General features: G+C 49.1%; 1 protein-coding gene across 1 annotated transcript in view; it reads left to right on the top strand.

Moving 5' to 3' along the window:
• Positions 1–23590, top strand: part of dnah9 (dynein, axonemal, heavy chain 9) — a 649263-nt gene that overhangs the window by 455068 nt on the left and 170605 nt on the right. The window contains exons 60-63 of the mRNA XM_072455799.1: positions 8882–9070; positions 10618–10853; positions 11770–11892; positions 16302–16506. Of these exons, the coding sequence (XP_072311900.1) occupies positions 8882–9070; positions 10618–10853; positions 11770–11892; positions 16302–16506 (753 nt within the window). The remainder of the gene's footprint in view (positions 1–8881; positions 9071–10617; positions 10854–11769; positions 11893–16301; positions 16507–23590) is intronic.

Here is a 23590-nt window from a genome sequence, read left to right as displayed (position 1 = left end):
AGTAATCGTAAGTGCGTTTGCAGTAACCGTAAGTGCGTTTGCAGTAATCGTAAGTGCGTTTGCAGTAACCGTAAGTGCGTTTGCAGTAACCGTAAGTGCGTTTGCCGTAATCGTAAGTGCGTTTGCAGTAATCGTAAGTGCGTTTGCAGTAATCGTAAGTGCGTTTGCAGTAATCGTGAGTGCGTTTGCAGTAATCGTAAGTGCGTTTGCAGTAATCGTAAGTGCGTTTGCAGTAATCGTGAGTGCGTTTGCAGTAACCGTGAGTGCGTTTGCAGTAATGATAAGTGCGTTTGCAGTAATCGTAAGTGCGTTTGCAGTAATTGTAAGTACGTTTGCAGTAATCGAAAGTGTGTTTGCAGTAATCGTATGTGCGTTTGCAGTAACCGTAAGTGCGTTTGCAGTAATCGTAAGTGCGTTTGCAGTAATCGTAAGTGCGTTTGCGGTAATGATGAGTGTGTTTGCAGTAATCGTGAGTGCGTTTGCAGTAATCGTGAGTGCGTTTGCAGTAATCGTGAGTGCGTTTGCAGTAATCGTAAGTGTGTTTGCAGTAATTGTAAGTGTGTTTGCAGTAATCTTAAGTGTGTTTGCAGTAATCTTAAGAACGTTTGTAGTAATCTTAAGTGCGTTTGCAGTAATCGTAAGTGTGTTTGCAGTAATCGTAAGTGTGTTTGCAGTAATTGTAAGTACGTTTGCAGTAATCGAAAGTGTGTTTGCAGTAATCGTATGTGCGTTTGCAGTAATCGTAAGTGTGTTTGTAGTAATCTTAAGTGCGTTTGCAGTAATCGTAAGTGTGTTTGCAGTAATCTTAAGTGTGTTTCCAGTAATCGAAAGTGCGTTTGCAGTAATCGTGAGTGCGTTTGCAGTAATAAGTGCGTTTGCAGTAACCGTAAGTGCGTTTGCAGTAATCGTAAGTGCGTTTGCAGTAATTGTAAGTACGTTTGCAGTAATCGAAAGTGTGTTTGCAGTAATCGTATGTGCGTTTGCAGTAACCGTAAGTGCGTTTGCAGTAATCGTGAGTGCGTTTGCAGTAAACGTGAGTGCGTTTGCAGTAATCGTAAGTGCGTTTGCAGTAATCGTAAGTCCGTTTGCGGTAATGATGAGTGTGTTTTCAGTAATCGTGAGTGCGTTTGCAGTAACCGTAAGTGCGTTTGCAGTAATCGTAAGTGCGTTTGCAGTAATCGTATGTGCGTTTGCGGTAATGATGAGTGCGTTTGCAGTAATCGTGAGTGCGTTTGCAGTAATCGTGAGTGCGTTTGCAGTAATCGTGAGTGCGTTTGCAGTAATCGTAAGTGCGTTTGCAGTAACCGTAAGTGTGTTTGCAGTAATCGTAAGTGCGTTTGCAGTAATCGTGAGTGCGTTTGCAGTAATCTTAAGTGGGTTTGCAGTAACCGTAAGTGCGTTTGCAGTAATCTTAAGTGCGTTTGCAGTAATTGTAAGTGCGTTTGCAGTAATCGTGAGTGCGTTTGCAGTAATCGTGAGTGCGTTTGCAGTAATCGTGAGTGCGTTTGCAGTAATAATAAGTGCGTTTGCAGTAACCGTAAGTGCGTTTGCAGTAATCGTAAGTGCGTTTGCAGTAATCGTAAGTGCGTTTGCAGTAATCGTAAGTGTGTTTGCAGTAATCCTAAGTGCGTTTGCAGTAATCTTAAGTGCGTTTGCAGTAACCGTAAGTGCGTTTGCAGTAATCGTAAGTGCGTTTGAAGTAATTGTAAGTGCGTTTGCAGTAATAGTAAGTGCTTTTGCAATAACCGTAAGTGTGTTTGCAGTAATCGTGAGTGCGTTTGCAGTAATCGTAAGTGTGTTTGCAGTAATCGTGAGTGCGTTTGCAGTAACCGTAAGTGTGTTTGCAGTAATCTTAAGTGCGTTTGCAGTAATTGTAAGTGCGTTTGCAGTAATCGTGAGTGCGTTTGCAGTAATCTTAAGTGCGTTTGCAGTAATCGTAAGTGCGTTTGCAGTAATCTTAAGTGCGTTTGCAGTAACCGTAAGTGCGTTTGCAGTAATCGGAAGTGCGTTTGCAATAATCGTGAGTGTGTTTGCAGTAATGATGAGTGTGTTTGCAGTAATCGTAAGTGCGTTTGCAATAATCGTAAGTGCGTTTGCAGTAATCGTGAGTGCGTTTGCAGTAATCCTAAGTGCGTTTGCAGTAATCGTGAGTGCGTTTGCAGTAATCGTAAGTGCGTTTGCAGTAATCGTGAGTGCGTTTGCAGTAATCCTAAGTGCGTTTGCAGTAACCGTAAGTGCGTTTGCAGTAATCGTAAGTGCGTTTGCAGTAATCGTAAGTGCGTTTGCAGTAATCGTGAGTGCGTTTGCAGTAATCGTAAGTGCGTTTGCAGTAATCGTAAGTGCGTTTGCAGTAATCGTATGTGCGTTTGCAGTAACCGTAAGTGCGTTTGCAGTAACCGTAAGTGTGTTTGCAGTAATCTTAAGTGTGTTTCCAGTAATCGAAAGTGCGTTTGCAGTAATCGTGAGTGCGTTTGCAGTAATAAGTGCGTTTGCAGTAACCGTAAGTGCGTTTGCAGTAATCGTAAGTGCGTTTGCAGTAATTGTAAGTACGTTTGCAGTAATCGAAAGTGTGTTTGCAGTAATCGTATGTGCGTTTGCAGTAACCGTAAGTGCGTTTGCAGTAATCGTGAGTGCGTTTGCAGTAATCGTGAGTGCGTTTGCAGTAATCGTAAGTGCGTTTGCAGTAATCGTAAGTGCGTTTGCGGTAATGATGAGTGTGTTTTCAGTAATCGTGAGTGCGTTTGCAGTAACCGTAAGTGCGTTTGCAGTAATCGTAAGTGCGTTTGCAGTAATCGTATGTGCGTTTGCGGTAATGATGAGTGCGTTTGCAGTAATCGTGAGTGCGTTTGCAGTAATCGTGAGTGCGTTTGCAGTAATCGTGAGTGCGTTTGCAGTAATCGTAAGTGCGTTTGCAGTAACCGTAAGTGTGTTTGCAGTAATCGTAAGTGCGTTTGCAGTAATCGTGAGTGCGTTTGCAGTAATCTTAAGTGGGTTTGCAGTAACCGTAAGTGCGTTTGCAGTAATCTTAAGTGCGTTTGCAGTAATTGTAAGTGCGTTTGCAGTAATCGTGAGTGCGTTTGCAGTAATCGTGAGTGCGTTTGCAGTAATCGTGAGTGCGTTTGCAGTAATAATAAGTGCGTTTGCAGTAATTGTAAGTGCGTTTGCAGTAATCGTAAGTGCGTTTGCAGTAATCGTGAGTGCGTTTGCAGTAATCGTGAGTGCGTTTGCAGTAATCGTGAGTGCGTTTGCATTAATCGTGAGTGCGTTTGCAGTAACCGTAAGTGCGTTTGCAGTAATCGTAAGTGCGTTTGCAGTAATCGTAAGTGCGTTTGCAGTAATCGTAAGTGCGTTTGCAGTAATCGTAAGTGTGTTTGCAGTAATCCTAAGTGCGTTTGCAGTAATCTTAAGTGCGTTTGCAGTAACCGTAAGTGCGTTTGCAGTAATCGTAAGTGTGTTTGCAGTAATCGTAAGTGCGTTTGCAGTAATCGTGAGTGCGTTTGCAGTAATCTTAAGTGCGTTTGCAGTAATCGTAAGTGCGTTTGCAGTAATCTTAAGTGCGTTTGCAGTAACCGTAAGTGCGTTTGCAGTAATCGGAAGTGCGTTTGCAATAATCGTGAGTGTGTTTGCAGTAATGATGAGTGTGTTTGCAGTAATCGTAAGTGCGTTTGCAATAATCGTAAGTGCGTTTGCAATAATCGTAAGTGCGTTTGCAGTAATCGTGAGTGCGTTTGCAGTAATCCTAAGTGCGTTTGCAGTAACCGTAAGTGCGTTTGCAGTAATCGTAAGTGCGTTTGCAGTAATCGTAAGTGCGTTTGCAGTAATCGTGAGTGCGTTTGCAGTAATCGTAAGTGCGTTTGCAGTAATCGTAAGTGTGTTTGCAGTAATGGTAAGTGTGTTTGCAGTAATCGTGAGTGCGTTTGCAGTAATCTTAAGTGCGTTTGCAGTAATCGTGAGTGCGTTTTCAGTAATCGTAAGTGCGTTTGCAGTAATCGTGGGTGCGTTTGCAGTAATCGTAAGTGTGTTTGCAGTAATCTTAAGTGCGTTTGCAGTAACCGTAAGTGTGTTTGCAGTAATCGTGAGTGCGTTTGCAGTAATCGTAAGTGCGTTTGCAGTAACCGTAAGTGTGTTTGCAGTAATCGTGAGTGCGTTTGCAGTAATCGTAAGTGTGTTTGCAGTAATCTTAAGTGCGTTTGCAGTAACCGTAAGTGCGTTTGCAGTAATCGTGAGTGCGTTTGCAGTAATCGTAAGTGCGTTTGGAGTAATTGTAAGTGCGTTTGCAATAATCGTAAGTGCGTTTGCAGTAACCGTAAGTGCGTTTGCAGTAATCTTAAGTGCGTTTGCAGTAATCGTGAGTGCGTTTGCAGTAATCGTGAGTGTGTTTGCAGTAATCGTAAGTGCGTTTGCAGTAATCGTAAGTGCGTTTGCAATAATCGTAAGTGCGTTTGCAGTAATCGTGAGTGCGTTTGCAGTAATCGTAAGTGCGTTTGCAGTAATCGTAAGTGCGTTTGCAGTAATCGTAAGTGCGTTTGCAGTAATCGTAAGTGCGTTTGCAGTAATCGTATGTGCGTTTGCGGTAATGATGAGTGCGTTTGCAGTAATCGTGAGTGCGTTTGCAGTAATCGTGAGTGCGTTTGCAGTAATCGTAAGTGCGTTTGCAGTAATCGTAAGTGCGTTTGCAGTAACCGTGAGTGCGTTTTCAGTAATCGTAAGTACGTTTGCAGTAATCGTAAGTGTGTTTGCAGTAATCGTGGGTGCGTTTGCAGTAATCGTAAGTGTGTTTGCAGTAATCCTAAGTGCGTTTGCAGTAACCGTAAGTGCGTTTGCAGTAACCGTAAGTGTGTTTGCAGTAATCCTAAGTGCGTTTGCAGTAATCGTGAGTGCGTTTGCAGTAATTGTAAGTGCGTTTGCAGTAATTGTAAGTGCGTTTGCAGTAATCCTAAGTGCGTTTGCAGTAATCCTAAGTGCGTTTGCAGTAATCGTAAGTGCGTTTGCAGTAATCGTAAGTGCGTTTGCAGTAATCGTAAGTGCGTTTGCGGTAATGATGAGTGTGTTTTCAGTAATCGTGAGTGCGTTTGCAGTAACCGTAAGTGCGTTTGCAGTAATCGTAAGTGCGTTTGCAGTAATCGTATGTGCGTTTGCGGTAATGATGAGTGCGTTTGCAGTAATCGTGAGTGCGTTTGCAGTAATCGTGAGTGCGTTTGCAGTAATCGTGAGTTCGTTTGCAGTAATCGTAAGTGCGTTTGCAGTAACCGTAAGTGTGTTTGCAGTAATCGTAAGTGCGTTTGCAGTAATCGTGAGTGCGTTTGCAGTAATCTTAAGTGGGTTTGCAGTAACCGTAAGTGCGTTTGCAGTAATCTTAAGTGCGTTTGCAGTAATTGTAAGTGCGTTTGCAGTAATCGTGAGTGCGTTTGCAGTAATCGTGAGTGCGTTTGCAGTAATCGTGAGTGCGTTTGCAGTAATAATAAGTGCGTTTGCAGTAATTGTAAGTGCGTTTGCAGTAATCGTAAGTGCGTTTGCAGTAATCGTGAGTGCGTTTGCAGTAATCGTGAGTGCGTTTGCAGTAATCGTGAGTGCGTTTGCATTAATCGTGAGTGCGTTTGCAGTAACCGTAAGTGCGTTTGCAGTAATCGTAAGTGCGTTTGCAGTAATCGTAAGTGCGTTTGCAGTAATCGTAAGTGCGTTTGCAGTAATCGTAAGTGTGTTTGCAGTAATCCTAAGTGCGTTTGCAGTAATCTTAAGTGCGTTTGCAGTAACCGTAAGTGCGTTTGCAGTAATCGTAAGTGTGTTTGCAGTAATCGTAAGTGCGTTTGCAGTAATCGTGAGTGCGTTTGCAGTAATCTTAAGTGCGTTTGCAGTAATCGTAAGTGCGTTTGCAGTAATCTTAAGTGCGTTTGCAGTAACCGTAAGTGCGTTTGCAGTAATCGGAAGTGCGTTTGCAATAATCGTGAGTGTGTTTGCAGTAATGATGAGTGTGTTTGCAGTAATCGTAAGTGCGTTTGCAATAATCGTAAGTGCGTTTGCAATAATCGTGAGTGCGTTTGCAGTAATCGTGAGTGCGTTTGCAGTAATCGTGAGTGCGTTTGCAGTAATCGTAAGTGCGTTTGCAGTAATCGTGAGTGCGTTTGCAGTAATCCTAAGTGCGTTTGCAGTAACCGTAAGTGCGTTTGCAGTAATCGTAAGTGCGTTTGCAGTAATCGTAAGTGCGTTTGCAGTAATCGTGAGTGCGTTTGCAGTAATCGTAAGTGCGTTTGCAGTAACCGTAAGTGCGTTTGCAGTAACCGTAAGTGTGTTTGCAGTAATCGTAAGTGTGTTTGCAGTAATCCTAAGTGCGTTTGCAGTAATCGTGAGTGCGTTTGCAGTAATTGTAAGTGCGTTTGCAGTAATCCTAAGTGCGTTTGCAGTAATCCTAAGTGCGTTTGCAGTAATCGTAAGTGCGTTTGCAGTAATCGTAAGTGCGTTTGCAGTAATCGTAAGTGCGTTTGCGGTAATGATGAGTGTGTTTTCAGTAATCGTGAGTGCGTTTGCAGTAACCGTAAGTGCGTTTGCAGTAATCGTAAGTGCGTTTGCAGTAATCGTATGTGCGTTTGCGGTAATGATGAGTGCGTTTGCAGTAATCGTGAGTGCGTTTGCAGTAATCGTGAGTGCGTTTGCAGTAATCGTGAGTGCGTTTGCAGTAATCGTGAGTGCGTTTGCAGTAATCGTGAGTGCGTTTGCATTAATCGTGAGTGCGTTTGCAGTAACCGTAAGTGCGTTTGCAGTAATCGTAAGTGCGTTTGCAGTAATCGTAAGTGCGTTTGCAGTAATCGTAAGTGCGTTTGCAGTAATCGTAAGTGTGTTTGCAGTAATCCTAAGTGCGTTTGCAGTAATCTTAAGTGCGTTTGCAGTAACCGTAAGTGCGTTTGCAGTAATCGTAAGTGTGTTTGCAGTAATCGTAAGTGCGTTTGCAGTAATCGTGAGTGCGTTTGCAGTAATCTTAAGTGCGTTTGCAGTAATCGTAAGTGCGTTTGCAGTAATCTTAAGTGCGTTTGCAGTAACCGTAAGTGCGTTTGCAGTAATCGGAAGTGCGTTTGCAATAATCGTGAGTGTGTTTGCAGTAATGATGAGTGTGTTTGCAGTAATCGTAAGTGCGTTTGCAGTAACCGTAAGTGCGTTTGCAGTAATCGTAAGTGTGTTTGCAGTAATCGTAAGTGCGTTTGCAGTAATCGTGAGTGCGTTTGCAGTAATCTTAAGTGCGTTTGCAGTAATCGTAAGTGCGTTTGCAGTAATCTTAAGTGCGTTTGCAGTAACCGTAAGTGCGTTTGCAGTAATCGGAAGTGCGTTTGCAATAATCGTGAGTGTGTTTGCAGTAATGATGAGTGTGTTTGCAGTAATCGTAAGTGCGTTTGCAATAATCGTAAGTGCGTTTGCAATAATCGTGAGTGCGTTTGCAGTAATCGTGAGTGCGTTTGCAGTAATCGTGAGTGCGTTTGCAGTAATCGTAAGTGCGTTTGCAGTAATCGTGAGTGCGTTTGCAGTAATCCTAAGTGCGTTTGCAGTAACCGTAAGTGCGTTTGCAGTAATCGTAAGTGCGTTTGCAGTAATCGTAAGTGCGTTTGCAGTAATCGTGAGTGCGTTTGCAGTAATCGTAAGTGCGTTTGCAGTAATCGTAAGTGTGTTTGCAGTAATGGTAAGTGTGTTTGCAGTAATCGTGAGTGCGTTTGCAGTAATCTTAAGTGCGTTTGCAGTAATCGTGAGTGCGTTTTCAGTAATCGTAAGTGCGTTTGCAGTAATCGTGGGTGCGTTTGCAGTAATCGTAAGTGTGTTTGCAGTAATCTTAAGTGCGTTTGCAGTCACCGTAAGTGTGTTTGCAGTAATCGTGAGTGCGTTTGCAGTAATCGTAAGTGCGTTTGCAGTAACCGTAAGTGTGTTTGCAGTAATCGTGAGTGCGTTTGCAGTAATCGTAAGTGTGTTTGCAGTAATCTTAAGTGCGTTTGCAGTAACCGTAAGTGCGTTTGCAGTAATCGTGAGTGCGTTTGCAGTAATCGTAAGTGCGTTTGGAGTAATTGTAAGTGCGTTTGCAATAATCGTAAGTGCGTTTGCAGTAACCGTAAGTGCGTTTGCAGTAATCGTAAGTGTGTTTGCAGTAATCGTAAGTGCGTTTGCAGTAATCGTAAGTGCGTTTGCAATAATCGTAAGTGCGTTTGCAGTAATCGTGAGTGCGTTTGCAGTAATCGTAAGTGCGTTTGCAGTAATCGTGAGTGCGTTTGCAGTAATCGTAAGTGCGTTTGCAGTAATCGTAAGTGCGTTTGCAGTAATCGTGAGTGCGTTTGCAGTAATCGTAAGTGCGTTTGCAGTAATCGTAAGTGCGTTTGCAGTAACCGTGAGTGCGTTTTCAGTAATCGTAAGTACGTTTGCAGTAATCGTAAGTGTGTTTGCAGTAATCGTGGGTGCGTTTGCAGTAATCGTAAGTGTGTTTGCAGTAATCCTAAGTGCGTTTGCAGTAACCGTAAGTGCGTTTGCAGTAACCGTAAGTGTGTTTGCAGTAATCGTAAGTGTGTTTGCAGTAATCCTAAGTGCGTTTGCAGTAATCGTGAGTGCGTTTGCAGTAATTGTAAGTGCGTTTGCAGTAATTGTAAGTGCGTTTGCAGTAATCGTAAGTGCGTTTGCAGTAATCCTAAGTGCGTTTGCAGTAATCGTAAGTGCGTTTGCAGTAATCGTAAGTGCGTCTGCATTAATGGTAAATGCAGTAATGGTACGTGCAGTAATGGTACGTGCAGTAATGGTAGGTGCAGTAATGGTAAGTGCAGTAATGGTACGTGCAGTAATGGTACGTGCAGTAATGGTACGTGCAGTAATGGTACGTGCAGTAATTTTAAGTGCAGTAATGGTACGTGTCTTGCAGGTGGGCGGTCTGGCGTCAGAGAACGTGCGCTGGGCGGAGGCCGTGCACAGTTTCCAGCAGCAGGAGAACAGTTTGTGTGGAGACGTCCTGCTCATCACGGCCTTCGTCTCGTACCTGGGATACTTCACCAGGAGCTTCAGGACGTCTCTGATGGAGCATTGGTGGAGGCCATTCTTCCACCAGCTGCAGGTCTGAGCGCCTGAGCGGCTTAACATGTCATTCTGAAGCACATTCCTGGATGTGCAGAAAAGGGTCCCTCAGTCCATTTTAATTGAGCAGGTGGAGTGATAAATGATATGCATATATATATATGATATTCATATATATATATATATATATATATATATATATATATATATATATATATATATATATGATATTCATATATATATATATATATATATATATATATATATATATATATATGATATTCATATATATGAATATCTATTGTTCATCACAGGCTCTTCTTTAGTATCAAATGTAGATTGAAATTAGAATCTGTTCAGCCTAATGCTGGATGTGGACGCAGTGAGGCCGGCCAGGCTATGAAGTGTGTGCACTTCATAGCCTGGATGAGGGTGGTGTCGTCATGGCGATGAGGGTGGTGTCGTCATGGCGATGAGGGTGGTGTCGTCATGGCGATGAGGGTGGTGTCGTCATGGCGATGAGGGTGGTGTCGTCATGGCGATGAGGGTGGTGTCGTCGGGGCGATGAGGGTGGTGTCGTCGGGGCGATGAGGGTGGTGTCGTCGGGGCAATGATGTCGTCGGGGCGATGAGGGTGGTGTCGTCGGGGCGATGATGTCGTCGGGGCGATGAGGGTGATGTCGTCGGGGCGATGATGTCGTCGGGGCGATGAGGGTGGTGTCGTCGGGGCGATGATGTCGTCGGGGCGATGAGGGTGGTGTCGTCGGGGCGATGATGTCGTCGGGGCGATGAGGGTGATGTCGTCGGGGCGATGAGGATGATGTCGTCGGGGCGATGATGTCGTCGGGGCGATGAGGATGATGTCGTCGGGGCGATGAGGGTGATGTCGTCGGGGCGATGATGTCGTCGGGGCGATGAGGATGATGTCGTCGGGGCGATGAGGGTGATGAGTACAACACCATCATAACTGCTTGTCATTGTTCATGTTGGTGCTCAGGTCGTGTGAAGAACCTTCTGTGCCTCAAACTGAAGATCTCGTCTCCGTCTCTGTCTCTGTCTCTGTCTCTGTCAGGAGACTTTTAATGAAATGATAATAAGTCCTTCATATTTGAAAGTCAATAAGAGCCTTTAAGACCATCTGTAAAGTGCAGATTATCTCCGAACATTTATTCTACCTTTGCTGCGTTTGGATTCAATGGAAGGAGTTCCATGAACTATAATGTTTTAAGGATTCTAAATATGGCTCATTATAATATTTAGCGTCACAAAGAATAAGAAACGCTTCATTTGCATATTTTATGAACAGTGAAATGTGCTTGTTTGACATTGGCAGCTCAAATATTATTGTACTACAAAGTGCAAAGAAAATCGTGTTCATCGCACCCACGACAAATATCGACGCGAATGAAAATGTAATGATCATGATTAGATCTCTGTGTGTTATAGCGTAACACTAAAAACACAACATGTTGTTTAATGCACTGCCAAATGTCTCAACCCTGGCTTTGGAGTCGTCTTTAAGACTTTTAGGCTCAGATACTTCAAATACATCACAATATCACACTTACAGACTGGCCCCTTGTGTCAGGTACCCATCCCTGTGACCCCTGACCTGGACCTCCTGACCATGCTGACGGACGATGCGGACGTGGCGGCCTGGCAGAACCAGGGTCTGCCGGCCGACCGCATGTCCACGGAGAACGCCACCATCCTGAGCTCGTGCCAGCGCTGGCCCCTCATGGTGGACCCCCAGCTCCAGGGCCTCAAGTGGGTCAAGAACAGATACGGCGACAGCCTGATGGTCATCCGCATCGGACAGAGAGGGTCAGTGCAAAGTGTAAAGGGAGGCGGGGTCATTTTAGTCATGTTTATGACGTAAAGTCACTTCACTCCAGTCGGATCAGACTTTAGTCTCTTCTTCCTCCTGGTGTTGTCCTGGTTTGTTTCAGGTTCAATGTCTGAGCGAGACGGCTCCTGGACACAATGTCTCAGAGAGACGGCTCCTGGACACAATGTCTGAGCGAGACGGCTCCTGGACACAATGTCTGAGCGAGACGGCTCCTGGACACAATGTCTGAGCGAGACGGCTCCTGGACACAATGTCTGAGAGAGACGGCTCCTGGACACAATGTCTGAGCGAGACGGCTCCTGGAAACAATGTCTGAGAGAGACGGCTCCTGGACACAATGTCTGAGCGAGACGGCTCCTGGAAACAATGTCTGAGAGAGACGGCTCCTGGACACAATGTCTGAGCGAGACGGCTCCTGGACACAATGTCTGAGCGAGACGGCTCCTGGAAACAATGTCTGAGAGAGACGGCTCCTGGACACAATGTCTGAGCGAGACGGCTCCTGGAAACAATGTCTGAGAGAGACGGCTCCTGGACACAATGTCTGAGAGAGACGGCTCCTGGACACAATGTCTGAGAGAGACGGCTCCTGGACACAATGTCTCAGAGAGACGGCTCCTGGACACAATGTCTCAGAGAGACGGCTCCGGGGCAAATGCTCCTCACTAACTCTAGCCCAAAGGCTGAATTTAAAACCATGACCGCTGAAACATTTGTAATATGCAAACTAAATAACAAATGTTCTTTTGGAAATACAATGTTTTACCAATCGACTAATATCCATTTTATTATCCATTTATCAGTGGTATTTTGCCTAATAATAATGATAATCATAATTAAACGCTCTGGTTGGATGCTCTGGGCTCTTCACGTGTGGGACGTTGTGTGCAGTTACCTGGATGTCCTTGAGAGGGCGCTGGCAGCAGGAGAAGTTGTCCTGATTGAAAACATGGAGGAGACTCTGGATCCCGTCCTGGGCTCGCTGTTGGGACGTGAGACCATCAAAAAGGGCAGGTATGTGAGTCAGGAGGTCTGCTTTTTCTCTCTGTGATGTTGAAGCTGCTGCATTAGAATCTAAATCCAATCCAAAACGTTCAATGTGAATTTCCTACATAACATAATCAATACAAAGTTTAATGCCGTGTCATTTATCACTGGCTTGAGTTGTCGGGCTGTGGTTGGGTCTGTCCCAGAGCAGACGATGCATGAGCAGCTTTGAGGAGGGCAGGGTTCCTCTTGGTGGGACAGGACGTCCTGCTTGTCCTGCTCCAGACTGTGACACCAGGTTCTAGATGTCGTCTCGTCACTGACGCCTCAGAGTTCAAGTGACATCAGCTCAAGAGAAGCAGTGACTTCACCCGTCGTCAGGTCCATCCACCTGACGGCGATGGACACGTGTGGGTCCAATCTCAAATGAAGTATAACCCCTCCAATCTGGCTTCCGCCCACTTCACAGCACTGAAACAGCCCTGGTCAAAGTACTCAACGATCTCCTCACCTCTGCAGACTCCGGGGCCCTCAACATCCTGTTACTACTAGACCTCAGCGCAGCCTTTGACACTATAAACCATTCCATCCTCCTACAAAGGCTGCGCCAACTGGGTGTTGAGGGCTCTGCACTTGACTGGCTCACATCCTACCTCACCAACAGGCAAGAGTTCATTTCCCTCTCCGGTCACTCATCCACCCTCTCCCCAGTAACACAGGGGTCCCCCAGGGCTCAGTCCTCGGCCCCCTCCTCTTCATCTGCTACATCTTCCCCCTTGGTCACATCCTCCGCCAACTCAACCTGGACTTTCACTGCTACGCTGACGACACCCAGATATACCTCACCACCAAATCCACCCAAAACCCTCCCCTCAGCCACATTGAAACCTGCATCTCTACAATAAAATCATGGCTCACTCTCAACTTCCTCAAACTGAACAGTGACAAAACAGAGCTCCTCCTCATTGGCACCAAATCCACTCTCAATAAAACTGGTCCCTTTTCACTCAGCAAGGACACCTCGACCATCACCCCCTCTACCCTGGTACGCAATCTCGGTGTCATCATGGACCCCACCCTCTCCTTCACTCCCCATGTCAGCCACATCGTCAAGACCTCATACTTCCACCTCCGCCGCATCGCCAAAATCCGACACTGCCTCACCCTCCCCGCTGCTGAATCCCTCATCCATGCCTTCATCTCCTCCCGCCTCGACTACTGCAACTCCCTCCTCACTGGCATCTCCTCCCATTCCCTCCATAGACTCCAAATGGTCCAAAACTCCGCTGCCCGCCTCCTCACCCACACCCGCCTTCTCACCCACACCCTCCTCCTCACCCACACCCGCCTCCTCACCCACACCCGCCTCCTCACCCACACCCGCCTCCTCACCCACACCCTCCTCCTCACCCACACCCTCCTCCTCACCCACACCCGCCTCCTCACCCACACCCGCCTCCTCACCCACACCCGGTCCCGTGAACACATCACTCCCGTTCTCCGCTCTCTCCACTCTCTCCCCATCAAGCAGCGCATAAACTTTAAAATACTCCTCCTCACCTTCAAAGCTCTTCACCACCTTGCCCCCCCCTACCTGTCTGACCTCCTCATCCCCCACCGCCCCACCCGAGCTCTCCGATCCTCCTCCTCTCTCACCCTGACTGCACCAACATCCCGACTCAAAACTTTTGGCGACAGAGCATTCTCCCGAACAGCACCCCGACTCTGGAACTCCCTCCCCCAACCTGTCCGCCACTCTCCCTCACTCACAACATTCAAATCCCACCTAAAAACATACCTCTTCACCCAAGCCTATGACCTCCCCTACCCCTAGCCTCCTCTACCCCATTGCCTACTCTTCTACCCCCTGTTACATCCCCATCTTTCTCTCTCTACTTCTTCTGTCTTGTTCATTTTATCTGTATATAAATGTGTATTGTACGTGTTGTCCCCCCTGTCTGTAAATACCCCCCCTTTTTTATTATGTTCAGCGTCTTTGGGTCACTGAAAAGCGCTATATAAATAAAAGTTATTATTATTATTATTATTATTATTATAAGCTGTGAATTTAAACAGTTGGATGTATTATCCACTTTGGCACATTAGAAAGTGGAGAGATCCAGCGCCTTTATTTCTTCAAATTGAAATGAACTTTGATTCTGACGTTGGTCTTAAAGTTGAAAGTTCAACTAAACGTGCATTTTACAGACGCAGCTGTGACTTTGTTTCAAGCCCTTTTTAAAGCTGCAGATTTTCTGATGGAAGCTCTGCTTTTCACAGTAGATCCAGCTAGTTTCAGTTGCTGTCAAAGGCCAGATCTTCACTTCTTGTTCCAGTCATTCTTCAGAATTAGCCTGACAAGCTAAAGGCTAACATGACAAGCTAAAGGTTAACATGACAAGCTAAAGGCTAAAATGACAAGCTAAAGGCTAACATGACATGCTAAAGGCTAAAATGACAAGCTAAAGGCTAACATGACATGCTAAAGGCTTACATGACAAGCTAAAGGCTAACATGACATGCTAAAGGCTAACATGACAAGCTAAAGGCTAAAATGACATGCTAAAGGTTAACATGACAAGCTAAAGGTTAACATGACAAGCTAAAGGCTAAAATGACAAGCTAAAGGCTAACATGACATGCTAAAGGCTAAAATGACAAGCCAAAGGCTAACATGACATGCTAAAGGCTTACATGACAAGCTAAAGGCTAACATGACATGCTAAAGGCTAACATGACAAGCTAAAGGCTAATATGACAAGCTAAAGGCTAACATGACATGCTAAAGGCTAACATGACAAGCTAAAGGTTAACATGACAAGCAAAAGGCTAACATGACATGCTAAAGGCTAACTTGACAAGCTAAAGGCTAACATGACATGCTAAAGGCTAAAATGACAAGCTAAAGGCTAACATGACAAGCTAAAGGCTAATATGACAAGCTAAAGGCTAACATTACATGCTAAAGGCTAACATGACAAGCTAAAGGTTAACATGACAAGCTAAAGGCTAACATGACATGCTAAAGGCTAACATGACAAGCTAAAGGCTAACATGACATGCTAAAGGCTAACATGACAAGCTAAAGGCTAACATGACAAGCTAAAGGCTAACATGATATGCTAAAGGCTAACATGACAAGCTAAAGGCTAACATGACATGCTAAAGGCTAACCTGACAAGCTAAAGGCTAACCTGACATGCTAAAGGCTAAAATGACAAGCTAAAGGCTAACATGACATGCTAAAGGCTTACATGATATGCTAAAGGCTAACATGACAAGCTAAAGGCTAACATGACATGCTAAAGGCTAACATGACATGCTAAAGGCTAACATGACATGCTAAAGGCTAAAATGACAAGCTAAAGGCTAACATGACATGCTAAAGGCTAAAATGACAAGCTAAAGGCTAACATGACATGCTAAAGGCTAAAATGACAAGCTAAAGGCTAACATGATATGCTAAAGGCTAACATACATGAACTTAAATATAAAACAGACAAACTTGATAAACGTAAATAGAATGTTCAGTTTGCTGTTATTTGAACATGACATGTATTGTTGACATTAAGTCTGTGTCATGTGACCTGGATCTGTGTCATGTGACCTGGATCTGATTCATCCGACGGTGTGAACGGCGCACACCCAATTTTGGTGGAAATGAATTCCATAAGTATCTGCCCTTGTAGGATGTGACTTCAGTCTGAACGCTCAGGTCCCGTTCATCCGACCTAAACACCATCAATAGGCAACATTCTGGAATAAACATGACATTTCTGAGTCAAAGCTGCAGAAAACAAAGAGAAAGTGGAAAGAAATGTCAGACAAAGGAGCCGGAAACTCTCAGTGGAAAAGGAAGAAGTTTGTGAACTGATCAATATACGAGGTGCAAATCAAGTAAACTAGCTAAAATAGAGTGTTATATTGGTAAATGGGCAGAATTTGAGGAGATTGTGAGGGATGAAGTGCTCCTGGCTGCAAGGACACCGCAAAAATAAATAGCCTTTTTATGAAATTGAAAGAAAAAAAGGCCATCAACGAAAGGAGCGGACACGTCCGGGTCACGTGGCTTTTTTACTTCCGTAAACACTGTGCGCTTCATGTGACGTGTTCATTTGTGCGCATGCGCGACACATCGAGCAGTCACATTTTTTTGTAATGTGAATGACCACATAATGACCTTATTGTATGTTAGCATTAGCTTAGAGACAAAAGCACTTACTTTTATAAACGTATAGATGTCCCAGGTGGTACGCTAAAGGCTAACATGCTAACGTACTGCTGTGATTATTCATCGAGAACTTTGCTGCCGCTTTGTCTTCATTAATTATTGATTTAATTGAACGAGACTCGGCTAATGTAAGTCCCATGTACACCATCTTTTACATTTTGACAGCTTACACATTTAACATGAATTCATTCTCTTCTTTTCACAGTTGCATAAAGATCGGTGACAAGGAGTGTGAGTACAACCCACGTTTCCGGCTCATTCTGCACACCAAGCTGGCCAGCCCTCACTACCAGCCCGAGCTGCAGGCCCAGTGCACCCTCATCAACTTCACTGTGACCAGGGACGGTCTGGAGGAGCAGCTGCTGGCCGCCGTGGTCAGCATGGAGCGGCCTGACCTGGAGCAGCTCAAGGTACCGCTCAGTCTTTTCTGATCATCCAAACAAACTCCACGTGATTGGCCACATTTAGTTATCCTCTTTGAGAATCAAATGTGCCTGTGTCGCCAAAAGTCTTATTAAAGTGTTTCAAGCGTAAGGATTTGAACTATTTGGCCTGGAAATGGTGGATTGTTGTTGAAATCAATAGCACAATTCAAATCAAAGGAATTTGAATGGAGAAAGGTCTTGAAATCAGGAAGAAATCAATGTCTGAAACTCATGATTAGGTTGTTCACACACGCTGGGGTTTGCCTCGTCTGAAACATGACTTTATTTCAGCTCAAATCAGAGCGTTGCTGGTGTGACCCAGAATCTGAAGCTCAATGGTCTTATACTGAGAGTCATGTGGTGCCGGGGGTTCCTGTACAGGTCTTATACTGAGAGTCATGTGGTGCCGGGGGTTCCTGTACACGTCTCATACTGAGAGTAATGTGGTGCCGGGGGTTCCTGTACAGGTCTTATACTGAGAGTCATGTGGTGCCGGGGGTTCCTGTACACGTCTCATACTGAGAGTCATGTGGTGCCGGGGGTTCCTGTACACGTCTCATACTGAGAGTCATGTGGTGCCGGGGGTTCCTGTACAGGTCTTATACTGAGAGTCATGTGGTGCCGGGGGTTCCTGTACACGTCTCATACTGAGAGTCATGTGGTGCCGGGGGTTCCTGTACAGGTCTTATACTGAGAGTCATGTGGTGCCTGAGGTTCCTGTACAGGTCTTATACTGAGAGTCATGTGGTGCCGGGGGTTCCTGTACAGGTCTTATACTGAGAGTCATGTGGTGCCGGGGGTTCCTGTACAGGTCTTATACTGAGAGTCATGTGGTGCCGGGGGTTCCTGTACAGGTCTTATACTGAGAGTCATGTGGTGCCGGGGGTTCCTGTACAGGTCTTATACTGAGAGTCATGTGGTGCCGGGGGTTCCTGTACACGTCTCATACTGAGAGTCATGTGGTGCCGGGGGTTCCTGTACAGGTCTTATACTGAGAGTCATGTGGTGCCTGAGGTTCCTGTACAGGTCTTATACTGAGAGTCATGTGGTGCCGGGGGTTCCTGTACAGGTCTTATACTGAGAGTCATGTGGTGCCGGGGGTTCCTGTACAGGTCTTATACTGAGAGTCACGTGGTGCCGGGGGTTCCTGTACAGGTCTTATACTGAGAGTCACGTGGTGCCGGGGGTTCCTGTACGGGTCTTATACTGAGAGTCATGTGGTGCCGGGGGTTCCTGTACAGGTCTTATACTGAGAGTCATGTGGTACCGGGGGTTCCTGTACAGGTCTTATACTGAGAGTCATGTGGTGCCGGGGGTTCCTGTACAGGTCTTATACTGAGAGTCATGTGGTGCCGGGGGTTCCTGTACAGGTCTTATACTGAGAGTCATGTGGTACCGGGGGTTCCTGTACAGGTCTTATACTGAGAGTCATGTGGTGCCGGGGGTTCCTGTACAGGTCTTATACTGAGAGTCATGTGGTGCCGGGGGTTCCTGTACAGGTCTTATACTGAGAGTCATGTGGTGCCGGGGGTTCCTGTACAGGTCTTATACTGAGAGTCATGTGGTGCCTGAGGTTCCTGTACAGGTCTTATACTGAGAGTCATGTGGTGCCTGAGGTTCCTGTACAGGTCTTATACTGAGAGTCATGTGGTGCCGGGGGTTCCTGTACAGGTCTTATACTGAGAGTCATGTGGTGCCTGAGGTTCCTGTACAGGTCTTATACTGAGAGTCATGTGGTGCCTGAGGTTCCTGTACAGGTCTTATACTGAGAGTCATGTGGTGCCGGGGGTTCCTGTACAGGTCTTATACTGAGAGTCATGTGGTGCCTGAGGTTCCTGTACAGGTCTTATACTGAGAGTCATGTGGTGCCTGAGGTTCCTGTACAGGTCTTATACTGAGAGTCATGTGGTGCCTGAGGTTCCTGTACAGGTCTTATACTGAGAGTCATGTGGTGCCTGAGGTTCCTGTACAGGTCTTATACTGAGAGTCATGTGGTGCCTGAGGTTCCTGTACAGGTCTTATACTGAGAGTCATGTGGTGCCTGGGGTTCCTGTACAGGTCTTATACTGAGAGTCATGTGGTGCAGGGGGTTCCTGTACAGGTCTTATACTGAGAGTCATGTGGTGCCGGGGGTTCCTGTACAGGTCTTATACTGAGAGTCATGTGGTGCCGGGGGTTCCTGTACAGGTCTTATACTGAGAGTCATGTGGTGCCAGGGGTTCCTGTACAGGTCTTATACTGAGAGTCATGTGGTGCGCGTGGAGCTTGATCCAGAGTGAGCGTGTGCCTGGGGGCGTGGCATGTCGGATCTCCCCGGGTGAACTCGTAATAAAGACGGATTATTCCCGACCGACACGTCTGAGATTCACAAATGTTCTTCTCATTATTTGTTTTGGGATTTGTTCCACAAACTTGTCATTTTAATCTTACGTCTTTAAGTCAGTTTTCGCTTGACAACATCACGTCTCTGGAGAGAATAATGGCTTCATTTCCTGAAGCAAAATGTGAATGAAACATTTTTGTGTTTCATGTGGATTGATCTGGTTATTCCAGAGATTTGACTCTAAACCAGGTCCATCTGACTCCAGATCAGTTAAACTAAAGGGACTCGTGTGATGTCACATTATAGTTTAAACTCGCCGCCGTAAAGAAGTTCAGCCTCAAATACAAACTCCTTTCACTCCATGTTAATGCTTTTCCCTGTAAATCAGAGACAGAAGTCCTCTTGACGGAATTGAGCTCCGCAGATGGAATAGTCAAATGAAAATGGCGTCATCAGTGAAGATGTGAAGATGTGAGACCCATAAATGTTCAACGCTGTTCATCTCTCGCTCTTAAGAGGGATTTCCTGCTACATTTAGAAGCCGTGCATGATTCATAACTTCTGAAATGAAAGTCACTGGCCACCACACCGCTCGAGAGCGGCGAGGGCGGCGAGAGCGGCGAGAGCGGCGAGAGCGGCGAGGGCGGCGAGAGCGGCGAGGGGGGCGAGAGCGGCGAGGGGGGCGAGGGGGGCGAGAGCGGCGAGGGCGGCGAGAGCGGCGAGAGCGGCGAGAGCGGCGAGGGCGGCGAGAGCGGCGAGGGGGGCGAGAGCGGCGAGGGGGGCGAGGGGGGCGAGAGCGGTGAGGGGGGCGAGAGCGGCGAGAGCGGCGAGAGCGGCGAGGGGGGCGAGAGCGGCGAGGGCGGCGAGAGCGGCGAGGGCGGCGAGAGCGGCGAGAGCGGCGAGGGGGGCGAGAGCGGCGAGGGGGGCGAGAGCGGCGAGGGCGGCGAGGGGGGCGAGAGCGGCGAGGGGGGCGAGAGCGGCGAGGGCGGCGAGAGCGGCGAGGGCGGCGAGAGCGGCGAGGGGGGCGAGAGCGGCGAGGGGGGCGAGAGCGGCGAGGGCGGCGAGAGCGGCGAGGGCGGCGAGAGCGGCGAGGGGGGCGAGAGCGGCGAGGGGGGCGAGAGCGGCGAGGGGGGCGAGAGCGGCGAGGGCGGAAAGGGGGGCGAGAGCGGCAAGGGGGGCGAGAGCGGCGAGGGGGGCGAGAGCGGCGAGGGCGGCGAGAGCGGCGAGGGGGGCGAGAGCGGCGAGAGCGGCGAGGGCGGCGAGAGCGGCGAGGGGGGCGAGGGGGGCGAGAGCGGCGAGGGGGGCGAGAGCGGCGAGGGCGGCGAGAGCGGCGAGGGCGGCGAGGGCGGCGAGAGCGGCGAGGGGGGCGAGAGCGGCGAGGGCGGCGAGAGCGGCGAGGGCGGCGAGAGCGGCGAGGGCGGCGAGGGGGGGCGAGAGCGGCGAGAGCGGCGAGGGCGGCGAGAGCGGCGAGGGGGGCGAGAGCGGCGAGGGGGGCGAGGGGGGCGAGAGCGGCGAGGGCGGCGAGAGCGGCGAGGGCGGCGAGAGCGGCGAGGGGGGCGAGAGCGGCGAGAGCGGCGAGGGCGGCGAGGGGGGCGAGAGCGGCGAGGGCGGCGAGAGCGGCGAGGGCGGCGAGAGCGGCGAGGGCGGCGAGGGGGGGCGAGAGCGGCGAGAGCGGCGAGAGCGGCGAGGGCGGCGAGGGGGGCGAGAGCGGCGAGAGCGGCGAGGGCGGCGAGGGCGGCGAGAGCGGCGAGGGGGGCGAGAGCGGCGAGGGCGGCGAGAGCGGCGAGGGCGGCGAGAGCGGCGAGGGGGGGCGAGAGCGGCGAGAGCGGCGAGGGCGGCGAGGGCGGCGAGGGGGGCGAGAGCGGCGAGGGGGGCGAGGGGGGCGAGAGCGGCGAGGGGGGCGAGGGGGGCGAGAGCGGCGAGGGCGGCGAGAGCGGCGAGGGCGGCGAGAGCGGCGAGGGCGGCGAGGGGGGCGAGAGCGGCGAGGGCGGCGAGGGGGGGCGAGAGCGGCGAGAGCGGCGAGAGCGGCGAGAGCGGCGAGGGCGGCGAGAGCGGCGAGGGGGGCGAGAGCGGCGAGGGGGGCATATTGTTGGGTGGTGGCCTGTTGTCGAGTGGTGGCATGTTGTTGTGTGGTGGCCTGTTGTCGAGTGGTGGCATATTGTTGGGAGGTGGCCTGTTGTCGAGTGGTGGCATATTGTTGGGAGGTGGCCTGTTGTCGAGTGGTGGCATATTGTTGGGTGGTGGCCTGTTGTCGAGTGGTGGCATATTGTTGGGAGGTGGCCTGTTGTCGAGTGGTGGCATATTGTTGGGTGGTGGCCTGTTGTCGAGTGGTGGCACGTTGTTGTGTGGTGGCCTGTTGTCGAGTGGTGGCATATTGTTGGGTGGTGGCCTGTTTTCGAGTGGTGGCACGTTGTTGTGTGGTGGCCTGTTGTCGAGTGGTGGCATGTTGTCGGGTGGTGGCCTGTTGTCGAGTGGTGGCACGTTGTTGTGTGGTGGCCTGTTGTCGAGTGGTGGCCTGTTGTCGAGTGGTGGCCTGTTGTCGAGTGGTGGCATGTTGTCGAGTGGTGGCCTGTTGTCGAGTGGTGGCCTGTTGTCGAGTGGTGGCCTGTTGTCGAGTGGTGGCCTGTTGTCGAGTGGTGGCCTGTTGTCGAGTGGTGGCATATTGTTGGGTGGTGGCCTGTTTTCGAGTGGTGGCACGTTGTTGTGTGGTGGCCTGTTGTCGAGTGGTGGCATGTTGTTGGGTGGTGGCCTGTTGTCGAGTGGTGGCACGTTGTTGTGTGGTGGCCTGTTGTCGAGTGGTGGCCTGTTGTCGAGTGGTGGCCTGTTGTCGAGTGGTGGCATGTTGTCGAGTGGTGGCCTGTTGTCGAGTGGTGGCCTGTTGTTGAGTGGTGGCCTGTTGTCGAGTGGTGGCCTGTTGTCGAGTGGTGGCCTGTTGTCGAGTGGTGGCCTGTTGTCGAGTGGTGGCCTGTTGTCGAGTGGTGGCCTGTTGTCGAGTGGTGGCCTGTTGTCGAGTGGTGGCATATTGTTGGGTGGTGGCCTGTTTTCGAGTGGTGGCACGTTGTTGTGTGGTGGCCTGTTGTCGAGTGGTGGCATGTTGTTGGGTGGTGGCCTGTTGTCGAGTGGTGGCACGTTGTTGTGTGGTGGCCTGTTGTCGAGTGGTGGCCTGTTGTCGAGTGGTGGCCTGTTGTCGAGTGGTGGCATGTTGTCGAGTGGTGGCCTGTTGTCGAGTGGTGGCCTGTTGTTGAGTGGTGGCCTGTTGTCGAGTGGTGGCCTGTTGTCGAGTGGTGGCCTGTTGTCGAGTGGTGGCCTGTTGTCGAGTGGTGGCCTGTTGTCGAGTGGTGGCCTGTTGTCGAGTGGTGGCCTGTTGTCGAGTGGTGGCACGTTGTTGTGTGGTGGCCTGTTGTCGAGTGGTGGCACGTTGTTGTGTGGTGGCCTGTTGTCGAGTGGTGGCATGTTGTTGGGTGGTGGCCTGTTGTCGAGTGGTGGCACGTTGTTGTGTGGTGGCCTGTTGTCGAGTGGTGGCCTGTTGTCGAGTGGTGGCCTGTTGTCGAGTGTTGGCACGTTGTTGTGTGGTGGCCTGTTGTCGAGTGGTGGCCTGTTGTCGAGTGGTGGCATGTTGTCGAGTGGTGGCCTGTTGTCGAGTGGTGGCCTGTTGTCGAGTGGTGGCCTGTTGTCTTGAATCCCACAGTTCCACATCCCCAATAGTTGTGCATAAATGGGTTTACAGCATAACAGCAGCATATCCAGCCACGGTGCAGGTCCCGTTAGTAAAGGACACACGGGCGTAGACTGTGCATTTCCGTGTTTATTCTCTAACTCTCGCACTTACCACTTACTTCAGAAAGTTTGTTTGTGAGTATAGGATTTTCAATCGATCCACAAGCGGCAGTGCATTCATTACGTTGAGGCCGCGTGCTGGAGTCCGGTCCATGCACGTGTGGCTGTTCCATCGTACTGACACTTCCAGATCCACCACTGCCACTGCCGTTATGTGCAGTATGGTCTCAGGGCCCCCTTTGCACAGCCTACACCTTGGGTCTTGTCTCAGGGCCCCCTTTGCACAGCCTACACCGTGGGTCTTGTCTCAGGGCCCCCTTTGCACAGCCTACACCTTGGGTCTTGTCTCAGGGCCCCCTTTGCACAGCCTACACCTTGGGTCTTGTCTCAGGGCCCCCTTTGCACAGCCTACACCTTGGGTCTTGTCTCAGGGCCCCCTTTGCACAGCCTACACCTTGGGTCTTGTCTTGTCTGGTGTGGTAGATCTGGTCCTGCTCCTGTGGCAAGGCAAGTTTATTTGTTGAGCACATTTCATACACAAGGCAATTCAAAGTGCTTCACAACAGGAACATTAAGAAATTATTGATATCACAAAACAGTTTAGGACATAAAAGAGAAAAGTGCAAAATAAAATCCTTTCAGTCACATGCAGAGCGAAACGAAACAGTTTTTAGCTTAGATTTGAACATTATCAGAGTAGAACCTGTCTCACATCTTCAGGAAAACTGAAACGCAGATTCCCCACGTTTAGTCCTGACTCTGGCACCAGCAGGAGGCCGGTCCATGTTTAGTCCTGACTCTGGCACCAGCAGGAGACCGGTCCATGTTTAGTCCTGACTCTGGCACCAGCAGGAGGCCGCTCCATGTTTAGTCCTGACTCTGGCACCAGCAGGAGGCCGGTCCATGTTTAGTCCTGACTCTGGCACCAGCAGGAGGCCGGTCCATGTTTAGTCCTGACTCTGGCACCAG

This window comes from Eucyclogobius newberryi, unplaced genomic scaffold, assembly GCF_026437365.1.
Source record: "Eucyclogobius newberryi isolate DKJ021-1_F unplaced genomic scaffold, fEucNew1.0.hap1 SCAF_20, whole genome shotgun sequence".
NCBI classification, from domain to species: domain Eukaryota; kingdom Metazoa; phylum Chordata; class Actinopteri; order Gobiiformes; family Gobiidae; genus Eucyclogobius; species Eucyclogobius newberryi.
This window is presented reverse-complemented; position numbering and strand designations above follow the sequence as displayed.